The sequence below is a fragment of the Myripristis murdjan genome, chromosome 15 (genome assembly GCF_902150065.1).
Source record: "Myripristis murdjan chromosome 15, fMyrMur1.1, whole genome shotgun sequence".
Lineage (NCBI taxonomy): Eukaryota > Metazoa > Chordata > Actinopteri > Holocentriformes > Holocentridae > Myripristis > Myripristis murdjan.
Window position 1 is genome coordinate 8,126,158 of NC_043994.1, and position 16,028 is coordinate 8,142,185.

General features: G+C 40.4%; 1 protein-coding gene across 1 annotated transcript in view; it reads right to left on the reverse strand.

The window, feature by feature from the left end:
- arfgef3 (ARFGEF family member 3) overlaps positions 1 to 16,028 on the reverse strand; it is an 84,161-nt gene that overhangs the window by 59,434 nt on the left and 8,699 nt on the right. Inside the window, exons 3-9 of the mRNA XM_030071320.1 lie at positions 15,118 to 15,199; positions 14,785 to 14,925; positions 13,133 to 13,201; positions 6,777 to 6,893; positions 6,426 to 6,471; positions 2,087 to 2,171; positions 1,012 to 1,116 (exon numbers count right to left, since the gene is read on the reverse strand). Coding sequence (XP_029927180.1) covers positions 1,012 to 1,116; positions 2,087 to 2,171; positions 6,426 to 6,471; positions 6,777 to 6,893; positions 13,133 to 13,201; positions 14,785 to 14,925; positions 15,118 to 15,199 — 645 coding nt within the window. The remainder of the gene's footprint in view (positions 1 to 1,011; positions 1,117 to 2,086; positions 2,172 to 6,425; positions 6,472 to 6,776; positions 6,894 to 13,132; positions 13,202 to 14,784; positions 14,926 to 15,117; positions 15,200 to 16,028) is intronic.

The window sequence follows — 16,028 nt, forward strand, 5'->3', positions numbered from 1 at the left end:
TTCAGAAAGCGGGTTTACTGACTCACCAAAGTTTTTTAACTCAGAACCTGGGAACCTGGGATTTCTGACTGAGAAGACTCTGGGATTAGATGAACTCTTGGGGCCCTATCTTGCGCCAGACTCCCTAAACCCGCTATTTGCGGATTTAGGAATTAGGAAGAGGCGTTCCCCCGTAAAAGTTGCTATCTTGTGCACCTCCCGCTATCCGCAAAACACCTCTAAACAGTCTATATGAGTAATATACTCAGTCCATTCCGGCAGCGTCCCGGTATCAGTCCGACCGTGTGGGTGGCGAGGCTCCGTCGGGGTGCGCATTGAAGCCGCCTGGGCGCGCTCTCCTAACAGCCCAAACTTTGACAAACAAAGCATGAAACACGCCCACGGACACACCTCCAGGCGCAAATTACGGAGTCGGCATAACGGATAGCGGGTGGCGCAAGATACCGTTTAGGGATAGCGGAAGTTCCTAAATCCGCAATTTGCGGGTAGCGGGTAGTGGCAGCGGATAGCAGGTGGCACAAGATAGGGCCCTTCGTCTGTAACCATGTTAATGTACGCTCTGAAGTATTTAGTCAGGAAACCTGTCGAACCTGCAGCATTTTACATGGGGGACATGACAGTTCAGTTGTCAAAGCCATGGCCTTTTTTTGAGCAGTCCATCTGAAAACATCTGATTCAAGGGGCGTTTAATGTGACCATCTGGTTTTCTTGTGGTTGGTTGCCATAGTGAATCCTTTTATCTGCACTCCATGATGCTGGCTTTTTACGTTCACTGCAAATGTGCCTCAGTTAGGTTCAACCAACTCAGTTAATTGAACTTATGCCTGTTCTGAAACCCCAAACTTAGGGTTGTTCAGGGTTACGTTGTAGGTGTTTTAAACCACGCTCCTGAAACACCCCCCCACATCTAATTTATATTTTGTTTTTGCCTGTTTGTTCTCTCGTAGCCCTTTTCTTTATTTTGGCGGCAACTTCTACAATAAGTAAAGATCTTTTGTTGACAAGCCTTACCATATAAGGTCGGTGAAACCTCTGGACAGGTGCATTGTGGGAGGACAGCTGCTGAGCATAGAGAGGATGCACTCTAGGTAAAGGAGCTGAAGGAGCTGATTATCACTGCAGGGAAGAACACACACATATACACAAAAATATACACACAAACATAAATGGTATCAAATATAAATATGCTTTTACAGCCTGACATCACCACGTAGCCATCTTGAAAGGAAAATTTAATGTTCCCATAGTCAAACACAGTCAAACTGCTAATATCCAATATTAGTAGAAAACTACTTCAGCATCATGAAACTAGCGTTTGTGGTTAATATTTCGTTCCCTATGTTATACCCAGAAATCTAAAAATCTTAAAAGAGGAGCAGTAGTTCCTCCAGCGTGGAGTACATTTGCTATTGTTTGTTTTCTTTACTGAAGTAGCAACATTAGCTACATTGTGACTAGCTCCTTCTTTTCCTCTGGTCCCTTATCACCGACCTTTCACATACATTTTATTTTTAAATTGTTTTCATGGCATTTTGGATTGTAAAATTTCTGCTACACATGATAAAACTCAAAGTTTGATAATTTAACTACTTGAGTGGATTGAGGTGGTTGTTAGCTGGGGGGAAGTCCACCTCAATGGCAGGAGCATTTAGAACGTCAAACCAATATCCAAGACTGCACCACTACTGTCCTGCCTACCATCACTACAGGTAAATAAGATAAGATAGATATTTAAATGAATACATATATTCAGTTTTCACTGCTTTCTTGTTGACTGAGGTTAGTTAATTATGTGCTCTCTGGTGAGAGGATACATTGAGCATGGTTATTTTCCTGTCAATCAGAATGAAAATAGACAACCAATCAGAATCCAATACATCAATTGTAGATGTAGTAACTCGAACCTGTACATCAAGAAAGGTGAGAGCAACAACAGACTCTAAGAGGGGCAAAAGCAACATGGTGCTTAATTTCAGGTGAAAACTATTTAAATCTACTATAAATTCCAGTTTCAACTAATTCATAAACTACTCACAGGTCATAAAATCATCCAGAAAAAAGAAAATAGAAAAACAAGCAGTATTACCTGTCCACTGATTCTAGCTTCTCACAGAACACTGTTAGCACCGTCACCACATCCTCACACAGAGCCTGGCTGGTAGGAGAAATGTCTGGAACACACACACATACACACACACACACACACACACCATGCCAGAGTTAATTCATTATACTTATCTCCATTCAATACATACACAAAGTGATAAAGCAGGAATTAGCTCATTACTTTTCTCTCTCCTGAGTTATATCTCTTTATCTATCTGCCTCCCTCTCTTTTCTCTGTAATAAATGAACTGCATCAATACCTACACTGATGCTGCTTGGCGTTCTGCCTGCACACACATCCAAGTAATTCATAGAGCCTTCTATGTGTGGAGGTCTGCATGCCTGTATGCATGTATACAGTACAGGCCAAAAGTTTGGACACACCTTCTCATTCAATGCGTTTTCTTTATTTTCATGACTATTTACATTGTAGATTCTCACTGAAGGAATCAAAACTATGAATGAACACATGTGGAGTTATGTACTTAACAAAAAAAGGTGAAATAACTGAAAACATGTTTTATATTCTAGTTTCTTCAAAATAGCCACCCTTTGCTCTGATTACTGCTTTGCACACTCTTTGCATTCTCTCGATGAGCTTCAAGAGGTAGTCACCTGAAATGGCTTTCACTTCACAGGTGTGCCTTATCAGGGTTAATTAGTGGAATTTCTTGCTTTATCAATGGGGTTGGGACCATCAGTTGTGTTGTGCAGAAGTCAGGTTACTACACAGCCGACAGCCCTATTGGACAACTGTTAAAATTCATATTATGGCAAGAACCAATCAGCTAACTAAAGAAAAACGAGTGGCCATCATTACTTTAAGAAATGAAGGTCAGTCAGTCCGGGAAATTGCAAAAACTTTACATGTGTCCCCAAGTGGAGTCGCAAAAACCATCAAGCGCTACAACGAAACTGGCACACATGAGGACCGACCCAGGAGAGGAAGACCAAGAGTCACCTCTGCTTCTGAGGACAAGTTCATCCGAGTCACCAGCCTCAGAAATCGCAAGTTAACAGCAGCTCAGATCAGAGACCAGATAAATGCCACACAGAGTTCTAGCAGCAGACCCATCTCTAGAACAACTGTTAAGAGGAGACTGCGCCAATCAGGCCTTCATGGTCAAATAGCTGCTGGGAAACCACTGCTAAGGAGAGGCAACAAGCAGAAGAGATTTGTTTGGGCCAAGAAACACAAGGAATGGACATTAGACCAGTGGAAATCTGTGCTTTGGTCTGATGAGTCCAAATTTGAGATATTTGGTTCCAACCGCCGTGTCTTTGTGAGACGCAGAAAAGGTGAACGGATGGATTCCACATGCCTGGTTCCCACTGTGAAGCATGGAGGAGGAGGTGTGATGGTGTGGGGGTGTTTTGCTGGTGACACTGTTGGGGATTTATTCAAAATTGAAGGCACACTGAACCAGCATGGCTACCACAGCATCCTGCAGCGACATGCCATCCCATCCGGTTTGCGTTTAGTTGGACCATCATTTATTTTTCAACAGGACAATGACCCCAAACACACCTCCAGGCTGTGTAAGGGCTATTTGACCAAGAAGGAGAGTGATGGAGTGCTGCGGCAGATGACCTGGCCTCCACAGTCACCGGACCTGAACCCAATCCAGATGGTTTGGGGTGAGCTGGACCGCAGAGTGAAGGCAAAGGGGCCAACAAGTGCTAAACACCTCTGGGAACTCCTTCAAGACTGTTGGAAAACCATTTCAGGCGACTACCTCTTGAAGCTCATTGAGAGAATGCCAAGAGTGTGCAAAGCAGTAATCAGAGCAAAGGGTGGCTATTTTGAAGAAACTAGAATATAAAACATGTTTTCAGTTATTTCACCTTTTTTTGTTAAGTACATAACTCCACGTGTTCATTCATAGTTTTGATGCCTTCAGTGAGAATCTACAATGTAAATAGTCATGAAAATAAAGAAAACGCATTGAATGAGAAGGTGTGTCCAAACTTTTGGCCTGTACTGTATGTGTGTGCGATTAAGCATATGTGTGTATGTGTGCATGTATAGGATCATAAAGACATGATGTCAGCCTGTGAAAGTGCTATTCACTACCTTTGGCTTGACCATCATTATAGCTTATAACAGCCATAAAACACTTCATGCTTGGCACCAACAACACTACAAAATACACAGAGGCAGGGACAGGGAGAGGTAGAGACTAAACATAATATACTCTGTTATTGACACACTTTCTGTCCAAACCATGCAGTCGTGTACTAGGGTTGGGCGATATGGACAAATCAAATATCATGACATGTTTGGCCAACTACCTTAAAAACAATACTATAACAATACTATAGGGTTGACTATTGGTGTATTTATAAGATATTTATAAGATTTTTATAATAAACAGTCATTAGTGATGGGGATATGACGAGCAAGCAGGTAGAAGCAAATAACATAACAGCTACCTGTCTAAATTCAGAAAATATCCTCTCTTTACTGTGTCGTAGGTTTTAAAATTGTAACAAGACAACATGTCATATCATGATATTATGATCTACAAAATCCCAGACAATATCTAGGCTCATATCACAATAACGATATAATATTACAGATTGCCCAGCCCTACTGTTTACATTTCTGGTGAGTGAAATCTGAAAACATATCTAGTATTTCTTGTAAATTTAGGCTATTTATCAAAAATCAGATATTAGTACATACATTGGATCTCGGGGTCTTGTTAACGAGTGAGGCTAAAATGAAGCGGAGAGCTCAATAAGCGGACTGGGGCGGCGGCAGCAGATATGTGGTACTGCACTGTTGTGGTGAAGAAGGAGCTGAGCCAAAAGGCAAGGCTCTCAATTTGCCGGTTGATCTTTGTTTCAACCCTCACCTATGGTCACGAGCTCTGGGTACTGACAAGAGTGAGATGGCAGATACAAGGGATGGAATCTGCAAGGAACTAAAGATGGATTTACTAAGGCATTAGATAATTACACACTGGGTGCCTGAGTCGCCTTCTACTTGCAGTTTTAAAATGTGCACACTTGAATGGTGGTGCACACTGATAATTTGTGGGGAGGCCAACAGCCAAAATTGGAACATGGGCATCTAGCCTATTTCATAGGAAATCAACAGAGTGAGAGTGAAAAAGCCTGACAGAGTTAGAAAGAGAGAGAAAAATACCATTAAAAGAAGAGCAATAGGAAAGGTACCCTTCATTAAACCACAAGCCACCACAACTGGTGGCTCAGCCAGGCACAGCAACTCACACAGCAGACGCTCCTATCAGAACAGGTGGAGGGCGATTATGGCAATAATACAGCTGATGTTTCCACAGAATGCCAAGGCAACTGAAACCTAATGTATATTTTTAATAACCCTTCTTTGTTTGGTAAATTGTGTTCAATATGTGTTCCAATTCACTGAGGCGCCTTAAAAATAAATTAAAAGCTACCTTGTGATCTAATTTATTAGATCACAAAATACCCTAGAGCAGTCCACCCTTGATAGCTGTTACTGCTGAAATTTCTAGTACAGGCTGAAATACATTTCCTGCACCAATTTTGCACGTGCTATTTAGAGGCAGAAAAATTTCCACGCAACACTGGCAGTCGCAAATTGCATGGCCTTTCAGTAAATCCAACAGAATATCTAATCAGGCACACTTATCATATCCCTTCCTATTATTTGCACAATCCTCCCTTAAATGTTTATGTACATTGTTTATGCTGCCTTCGTGACCAGGTCACTCCTGAAAAAGAGATTTTAATCTCAATGAGTCTTTTTACCTGGTTAAATAAAGGATATTGATTGACTGATTGATTGAAATGCATATGCACACAGGAGAGAAATGCACATTGCACTGCTATGGCATGTGCACTTCGGATGACGAGTAAACACAGCACACATGTTGTGAAGGGCAGAATGCATCTGAAAAGACGTGCAAAAGGCAGTAAATCTGACCCTGAATGCTTCCAATTTTTGTGGGAGGTACTGGGATAAAAAAAAAAACAAAACAAAAACAAAAATCTGACCTCAGGTCCTTTGCTGCACGTCATTCCCTCTCTCTCCCCTGCCTTTCCTGTCTATTTCTACTGTGACTGTCAAATAAAGCAGAAATGCCAAAAAAATATCTAAAAAAATAATAAAAAAAAAAAATAATGAACCAGTCGTTATTTCTTGTACCCTGCCAATCAACGTTTATATATTTTTCATCTGTGCATTTGTACATCTCTAGCAATTCCTGTCACTATTAATATTAATACACTATATTAACATTACTACAGTATATAATTGATTATATTACACATTTTGCAACCCAAGAACTGTCTTAAACCTGGTAAAGACGTACCTCTCCTTTGCAATGGAGGTGCAGTCACCTCATCTCCATCTACACCCTGTAGAGGAACACACAGCATGTTTTAGTAAGGTACAAGTAAGTTTTAGTTAGGTGTGTGTGTATGTGTGTATGACGGTACTGTATCAAGGGAAGTCATAATTGTGTTTTTACATTACAGAGTGGTAAAATAGGGGGTCATCGTCAAATTGTGTGTCCAACTGTGTGTGTATACTATATACAGTAATGCGTATGTGTGATTTGGTCCCTTGTTAGGTGTATATGGTTTGTCTGTCTCTGTGAGTGTGTAGCTATGTGCATGTTTATGTCTGTATATTGTATTATATCTTGACGTGTGTGAGAGACCTCTTGTCTGTGTCGGAGCTGTAGCGTCAGGTCTCCCAGTATCTGACTCAACGTGGCTCTGACTGCTGTGTTGATGCTGCGCTGGTGACAGCTGGATACATAGGTCTCGATACACACCTAAACAAACAAATACACACACACACACACACACACACACACACAATTGCATGCATTACATTGACCTGTCAGTGTGCAATCTTTCCTAGTTCTGAGTCATCATCGTGAAAACGGAAAAGTCCTGACGCACAGTCTAGCACTGACGTCAGACACTGAGCAATCCACAAGCATGATGGCAGGTTTCCATGGCGTCACAGGTTCCCATGACGACCAGATGGGGTGAGAATGGGGAAAGGGGGTAGGGTATGGTCAGTGTGTGTCATCTTAAGCCTAGATTAGAAAGTCACAGAGTAAACACTGTTGGTTCTGAAAGGTTATATGGGAGTGAGTGCGCAGCTGAGTAGACAGACAGACAGACAAAGACACACACACACACACACACACACACACACACACACACACACACACACACACAGCATGTGTGTATGTTTTTAGCACCTGTGGCCCCAGTAGGGATGGAAACTGTAGCAGTGTTGCTACTTATTTCTCTGCCATGAATGGTAGTATAAAATTACACTCACACACATAAACACAAACATACGTGGATATCAGGATGCTTCAACAATGCGGTGAAGACTGAGAGGGTAAGAGATAAAACAACAGCAAAGTTGTGGAATAAAAAAAGCTGAGCATTATGATGGGTTTTTTTTTTTCGCATTATAAATTATCTATCATTCATGAACTTCATTTTCAGACAATGTCATAACATTGTCTGAAAATGAAGTTCATCTACATTTGCATGTCCTGAGTTGCATAAGTGAAATGTTCTCCTTTTGTCTTAATTAACTGGGTCAGACTGTTACCTGATGCTGTATATTTTATTAGGCTGCACAGGTGTGATGCAGCTGGTTGTATTTTAACCTCTATTTATACATTTTCAGCCATATCATGAGTCATATAAGGTAGATATGTATTATATGGTGAGGTTCTTGTCAATTCCCAGCCCTAGTCAACAATAAGGTGAAAACACACTACAGCAAGTTCTTCTTCATAAAGGGTAGTTCTTGTGTCAAAAGGTGGTCTGGGCAATCAACACCTTGGAATCATAAGGTTTTTGAGATACTCACCTTCATAGTTTCTGCATCTAGTATAACAGCATTTATATATAGGGCAATTCTCTCTGAATAAAAAATGTCCAGAAATGCAACACCACACATAATGTTAATAAGTTCTCACAGAATAATGTGAATAAGTAAAGTTTCACCAAAAAAAATCTTATAATTCCAGGGTGATGAAATGTAGGAAATTGCTAAATGAAGTAGAAATACACAAGACAGATTGCAGGAAAACAAAAAGTAGATGACAACATTTCATCCTAAAACAATTCCCTGGAATTTAATGAACACCACAGATTGATGACATTTAGCAGTGAATTATTATTAATTATTTATTTTAACCTTTGCATCATCTCTGAACACAACTAGCTCTTGTTTGTTAACACAAAGAAACAGCAGAAAAAACCTAGGCCAAAGTAATGTTTTTCTTTCTCAAATTTACTTTGTCTTGATGCACTTAACTCTGCCCATCTACTCCTCCAGGCAAATTAAAACAAATGCTAAGATCCTTATCAGCCCAGATCTGTCACTTCCTCTGCTCATCAAGAGACTGAGAGCAAACAGGCCAAGTCTTGTCTGATGCTCCCAACAAAGACAATCCATGCAAACTGCATTAAGATTTAAAGACTTAGCTAGCCTGAGGGATGTTTTACACCATCTGTGGCTCAATGGATGATCAATACATCTTGGATCACTAGGCCTAACAGGCGTGAGGTGAATGTAGGACACGAGGGAACCCAGTGCTTCCTCAAATAATGAAACACATCCCCTTGTGTGGAGTACAGACCACAAAAAAGAAAGCAACACTATCAGAAAGCAGTGAAATCACAACAAAATAAGAGAGGGCAAACAAGAAGATGAAGGAAAATATTAAAATGCTGTAGTTTAAAAAAACAAACAAACTGTGTTTTAAAAAGAGACTTAACAGTAACACATGAGGGAGCCAACCTGATTTCAACAGTGAGGCTGTTTCATGGCATAAGAACCCTGGCAGCTGAGGTGAGATCCCCCTTTGTCCTAAATTTTAGAACAGTATTAAAAGTCTGATCCAAGGACCTCGGGGGAAGCAGTGGCTCTTAAGGGTTCAAAAGGCTCAGCATATAATCAGGTGCAAGACCCATTCCATCCTTGAAATTTAACAACAGAATGCCAAATCAGGCCTGAAAATCCCAAGCAGCTGATGCATAGAAGCTAAAATAGAGTTCATTTTCCTGGTTCTAGAAAGAACCTAAGCTGCTGCATTTTGAACAAGCTGTAGTCGATCTATTGATTTCTTGAGGAGGCCAAGGAAAAATGCACTGCAGTGCTCCAATCTGCCAGGACAAAGGCGCACATAGTGTAAGCTGTAAGCACCTAACAAGGCAATGAAAGGTTTGGCCTTGGTGATATTTCTGAGCTTACAGAAACCTGTTTTAGTCATAAGGTTAAAATATGCCAAAAAAATCAAGCTGGAGTCAAAAACCACTCACAGATACTGCCATAACGTATTCGCTGTTGACTACTGAGCCAAAAAAATCAATTCTTTTTTTTTTTTTTAAATCATCATTTAGCATCATGAAATTACTGGATACCCAAATTAAAAACATACCACACTTGGCAATGAATTGAAAGGTATTTTTCACACCTGCCTTGTTTAGTCTGACTGAATCAAACTCTGATGCGTGTCCCCTCTTGGCAGGGCTAATTTGGGCAGGTGTGAAATCAGCAATCACTCTTGGGTGCAGACCAAAACAACCAGACTAAGACCTGTTGAAGAGGTGGTCTCTTGGCACCATTATAAACGAATTATGGAGTGGTTCATCTGGGGTGTGAACTTGAACTGACCTAGATTCGAACCAGCTATAGTAGGCATCATGTGTTTTGGCTGATGCATTACAGACTCCTAATTAATAAGAGAAATAATCAACTCAGTAGCGTTAGCATTTAGCAACAGAACACAATGAAGCAAGGGTTGACATGGAGGACATATACTGGCATATAAGCCAAACAAGCACAGCAATAGTGAAGAAATGCTGCTTGGGCTCCATGCGCACATTACTGTACTGGCATGTATTGGCCAAATGTGTTTGTACAATTAAGTGAGGAAGGAAAAAACATCCTTGAAGTAAACATTTCCTTTGGCCACCTTTGAACCTGGCAATTTTAGTCTGCCCCTGACCAAAGAATGGGCTGATAGCTCCCACATGGCTTTTGTTGATACATTTTGGTTCATATGAATTCTTCGCCGTGTGAAATCAAACCAAACCAAATGAACAATGTAACAAAGTATCAACTATTCCAGTGATCTGAACCACAGCAAACAGACTACAGGTCTATAACCCCAGGATTAGAGTTAAAGCTACAATATACAGGTCCTGTATTTATGGAGTCAAGAAACCAATCTAAAATTTGAGTGACGGTAATTCCTTTAGGTGTAACAGTAAATTGGAGAATTGTTAAGTGTATGCTGAAGTTTGTGTTCTGTATGTGCACTTAAGTTCTTGCCAAGCAAAAAAAAATTGCTCTGATTTTATTGGAGGTACAATGTAGACTTCCAGCACACCGTTGCTAGAACTGAACAAATCCCTTACTGCTGCCAAAGCCTGCATTAAGAAACTGTACTGGATTATACAGGTTTGTTTGGGATGCTAGTGATGATGGGATAGTGCCGACAAGCTCTCCAGCCACTCTGAGTTATGACCCAACAGACGCACACACACACACACACACACACACACACACACACACACACACACACACACACACACACACACACACACACACACACACACACATACAGCAGATGGCCCACAATGATGGGACTAAACCCATTAACACAACATGCAACCCGGGTTTTTATGATCTGTTAATGGACAACTAGGAGTCGTGCATCACCTTGGTGGCTCCTGCTCACTGCCTGAGGCGGTGATGTTGCAGGAGCATGGAACAGATCACATTTCACTTTAAAGTTGGTAAAATAATGTATGAGATTTTTGATTTTTAGGTTTGTGTTTGAAAGTGGACGGGTGACCGGTGGGTCAGGTGGCGAGGTGGCACAATTATGGCTAAAATAAAAATAAAATTTCTATTTATTATATTTCTGCTCAAGGATAACATTTAAAAGAGCCGGACACTAAATGGACTGTTCATATATAATACTTTTTGTAATGCACACTGATTAGATAAATTATGATATTCAGGGCCTTAGATCCCTACATAAGAGGAAAAAAAAAGTGCGCTCTAAAACACTATGCAGTAAAGCACGGGGTTGCACTGTCCAATATCTTGATTGCCTCTTGATAGCAGCCTATTAATAATCATAATCATAATCATTTTATGTATATAGCACTTTTCTAAATAAAGTTAGAGAGAGCTTTACAGAAAAGTTAGAAAAAAAGATTAAGTAAAACATTTAAAGAAAGATTAAAAAGCATAAAAAATTGTACTGAAAATAGATTACATTACAGAAGACAGAGTACAAAAAGGCCATTAACACAAAGCCATCCTGCTGAAAGCCACTGGTTATTGATAACCGGACAATTTAAATGGAGCCCATTTAGATTTAACTGATAAATGTATGGAATTTGTGTCATTTTAAAGGTTGAGTCTTCATGGTTCTCGTAGTCAGCCTAAGTCAGCCCACATTTTTGCCAGTCAAGATGGTCCTCATTTTTGCAGTTTCAGTTACGTCAATTCAATTCACGTCATATTACTGAAGCTTTACATTTCTTTTCAGGAAATCTCACTATGCTTCTGGTACAGTTTCTACAGTCGCTGCACTTTCACTCGCTTTCACCTATGTTAAAAAATTAATCCTAGCCTCGTCTGCAGTCCATATTCTCAAACCAGCTGCCTCTGTGTGTCTTTATGTAATAGTGAATACAAGTAAGACCAATCATCTCCTATGTGAATAATTGATGACATTACAGCATGACATAGGGCGTTTTGGTGCACAGGGACACAGCAGTGCTTCTCCCCCAGAATGGACTGAGCTCATGAACTGCTTGCTACAATAACCATTAGCTATGCGTTTTAAAAGAGTCAAATTAAGAATTCCTATCTGTCATTTGTATGGCCTAGGACAGCACAATCAATACTTGTGACCTTGAACAACTCTCTCCCAAAAAGACAGAAACTGGAGATCTAATCCTCACATTTGCCATGTCATCAGCTTAAAGAATGGCAAAACAACAGCAACAGCAAAACAAAGGCTGAACAAAGAACAAGTACACATGTCATTAGCTTTATGTTAAAAACTATTGTTGGTACAAAGTTTTTCATTCAATTAACATGGTATGAATTGAGCAGATAAACAGCCAGCATAATAGCCATAGCCTAATTAGTGTGACAAGTTAATATGTTGTTCTTAAGGCCTTGACAAACCTTGCATCAAAATTTTGTGGCAATCCATCAGAAATTATATAACTTTTTGTGGTATGCCATGCCCCATGCCACACCCCGATCAGGTCTTCTGTGGCCCATGACATAACTGGTTCAGGTTTTGTGATGATGTGTGAATCTGTTCATAAGTTATAAGGCTTATTGTGATATGCCACATCCATTACCACACCCCCTTTTGCGCAAGGGGTGCAAAAAGTTTGACACTTCTTCCTTGGCCCATGACAACCATCCCACCAAAGCATCTGTTTGGAGGCTATGCCACTGGGGGCTGAATGGATGAATGGAAGAGTGGATGAATTGACACACACCGATTTACAGTGTCCCAATCTAATTTTATTGTGCAGGGGACAAAGATGACAAAGTGACATTACTGGGTAAGTACTCAGTGGCAATTTCTAGGGATAATGGGGGCATTTCCTTGTAACTCTTTTGGCAATTCAAACTCAAATGAAGACGGTCTGAGTGGGTACAATCTGTCTCCCATTTGTTGTTGAAGGAGCATACACAGATATGGGGTAAGGGTTACCCACTAAGTCATAGGGGGTGTGTATGTCTGTGATGCAAATCAATAGAAAACCAACATGGCTATTGCTTTAGCTACATGATAGCTGCATTTTCAAATATAGTTATTTCTATCTTGCTCCAAATTAATTGTGGAGGGAACTAAAGACATGAGGGAGAGGGCAGGGCAGAGTGAATTCAATCAAAAGCAACAAAACTGTTTATATTATTTGCAATTTGTGATGTTATATATCAAATATCTGATGAGACACCACGATGATGTATGTTAGAAAGACTTAGTACCTCTGCTATCCTCAGGATGGAGTCTCCGTTGATGTCGAAGGTTGGCGAGTAGGTGATGCACAGCAGAACCTGAACACAGTACGCATAAGAGACAGAAACACAGGTTAAACAGGAGAGTAGACCATCTGCCTTTCTTAGTTTTGCTAGTGTTTACAATATGTAGCAATGTAACTACTATGGAACTGTCATCACCTGGGTTCAGACGTGCTTTCATGAGTACTTCTAGTTGCCTTTTGTCATTAAGATTGCAGTGGGGTCCAAAAGACCACTACCAAGAACTCTTACATCATTAATAAAAAAACTTTGTCCAATTATAATTCTCCAGTAAGATTACCTAATCTTCCACTAATATATGTAAAAAAAGAAGTTTGTTAGTATTCACTGAAGTCAAAAGTTCTCAATACTTGGTATGTCTATCATATGCCTGAGTCACAGCTTGCGCTCTGTCTGGCATCAGTTCCACACAATTTCAGAATCGATTTCTCCACCACTTTTGAACATCATCCCATTTTGTCTTCTGATGATGCAGTGGTGCATCTTTCACCTAATGCCTTTTTAAATATTCCCAAAGTTTCCATTGGGGTTGAAGTCTGGTGACTGTGGAGGGAACGCCATGCCAGCTCTACTTACTTGCATTCAGGCTCACTGTCCTGTTCAAAAATCAATCCTCCTCCATACAACTTTTGACCCAGAAGTGATATATGAAGCATATCTCAGCACTACAGTGATAGATCTCTTTGGTCAGTGTGTTGATCCTGTGCATCCACTCCAGACAAAGCACTTTTCCACTTTTCCACCAAGCACCACCAAGTTTGACTAGTGTTTATGCAACTGATGCATTAGCTTCTCATGAGGCAGTCTCATTACATAAGTGTGATTAATCTCTAAACAATACAATCATGAACAGGTCTGTGAAACAACTGCTAGTCTTTAAAGCTGCAGTTTCTTGCATTATTTTGAGAGTAGCATTTACTTCATTTGGCTTTGCATCTTAGATGCAGATGTGGCTCGGTCTCGTAAAGATGTTAGGTTGATTTTCTGGTTTTCAGATGGTGGGGTGGGAAACCCAGTATTAAAAAAGGGATTATTTAATATTATTCTTGAGTGCTATCTTCATCACACACCTAGATTTGAGAGTTCCTAAAATCAATAACTGTGATAAAACAGAGTTTACATTCCAGCAGGGCTAAGTAGGCATTCCCCTTAGGGTAAAGATATTGTTGCAACCCTAGCAAGGCTGAACAACAGAAAATTTTATTGCTTGTTGGAACTAGCACTACAGCGACATGTTAGCTATTGTTTTCCTAGGTAACACTGCTGTAGAGCTCACTTACTAAAACCTACACTTTGGATCTGTTGGTGAGTCTAGCTTCCACTGGTCACTCTTCGCTGACAGATTGGATTTTACTCGGAATTTTCCACACACAACTTACAGTGAGCAGGGAGGATTTCCCAGTCCCCTAGTTCATTTTGGAAAAATGGGTCTAAGTAATAAAATTTCAACTCAGGAGGAGAATCACCTAAGCTTAACCTTTAGCGCCTTCAGTTTAACACTAACACAATCACTTCTGGAATACCTGCATCATGTGCATTCTACAAGCAACCTTCATGTTTCCTTTGTGTTCTGCATCGCCGACAGACACAGCGCTTACCTTCATGACTTCAACCTGGAGATCTTCATGGAGAGATGGGGTGACTCTGATGGCCTCCAACATCTGGCTCAGCAGCTGTTTCTCCAGGACCTCCGTCTCTACCCCAATCCCGCCTACAAACCTGTCCTCACACAGCAGCTTCTTATATGGAGAAGAGGGAGGGAGGAAACATTAGTTTTCTTTTAGATGCTGGAATGGGGTTCTACATGCTTGGATTCCTAACAACAGGGTCTCTGTACTTGCAATGCTAGGACTTCTAATAATAATATTGATGATAATGATTAAAAAGTGGAGGTGGTGAATATTTGTAAAGCTTACTCTATATTCTAGTACCTGCATGCCAGTAAGTGCCGTCTGTCCCAGTTTAGTGTTCTTAGACTCCAGAGCCATCTGTAGCGGCAGCAGACAGCGCTCTCTGGAAACACAACCACAAAACACACTGGTTAGACATTAAAAACGCTTACATTGCCTGGTCCAATGTGTTCTGTCCCCTTAAGGAGGTGTGTACCCTTTCCCGTCAACTGGGAGTGAAGATATACAGTATATGTAGCTGTCAGAGCCAGGGATCAGTCTGTTCACAGTCACTCTCAACAGCTTTGATCCAGTGCCTCATATTAAAGGGCAATTTCATTAGATAACTAGGGCTATCATATAATTATCATCCAAGCAACTTCTATCATCATGCTAGAGTAAAAATCCTCTTTTGGCCAGACTGTGATCAAAACCACATGTAGAAATCATAAGCCTCACTTTGATGGAACTGAATATTGACCACCTTTTTTTTTTTTTTTTTTTTTTTTTTTTTTTTACAAAGACCACAGCATTTGCATGGCAGCATGGATGTTAATTTAAATATAACAGCCTACACTGTTTTGTTTCCACCTGGCTTCTGTTTCCCAGACAGATAACATTGTACCAAGATAAATCCCTCGATTCTACTGAGATCTGGTAATACAAAATAAATAAAGCAATAAAATGATTGCCGAACGTCACAGGCAGTGCACGCTCCATGTCAGGGGCAATAAAGCAGTGCACAACAGTACTGAGCAGTGCCGAATCCTATATAGATTATAATGTTAAATACACTAGTATACCGAAGCCTGAATAAAAAATAATACACAAAACATGATCTGACTCAGTTCAAACATTAGTTTTCCGCTCAAGCTGTAATGTTGGCTGCCTTGGGAATGTATAACCTGGCTCCAAAAAAACTAAGAGAGCAACATATCCATCATTTTCAACAA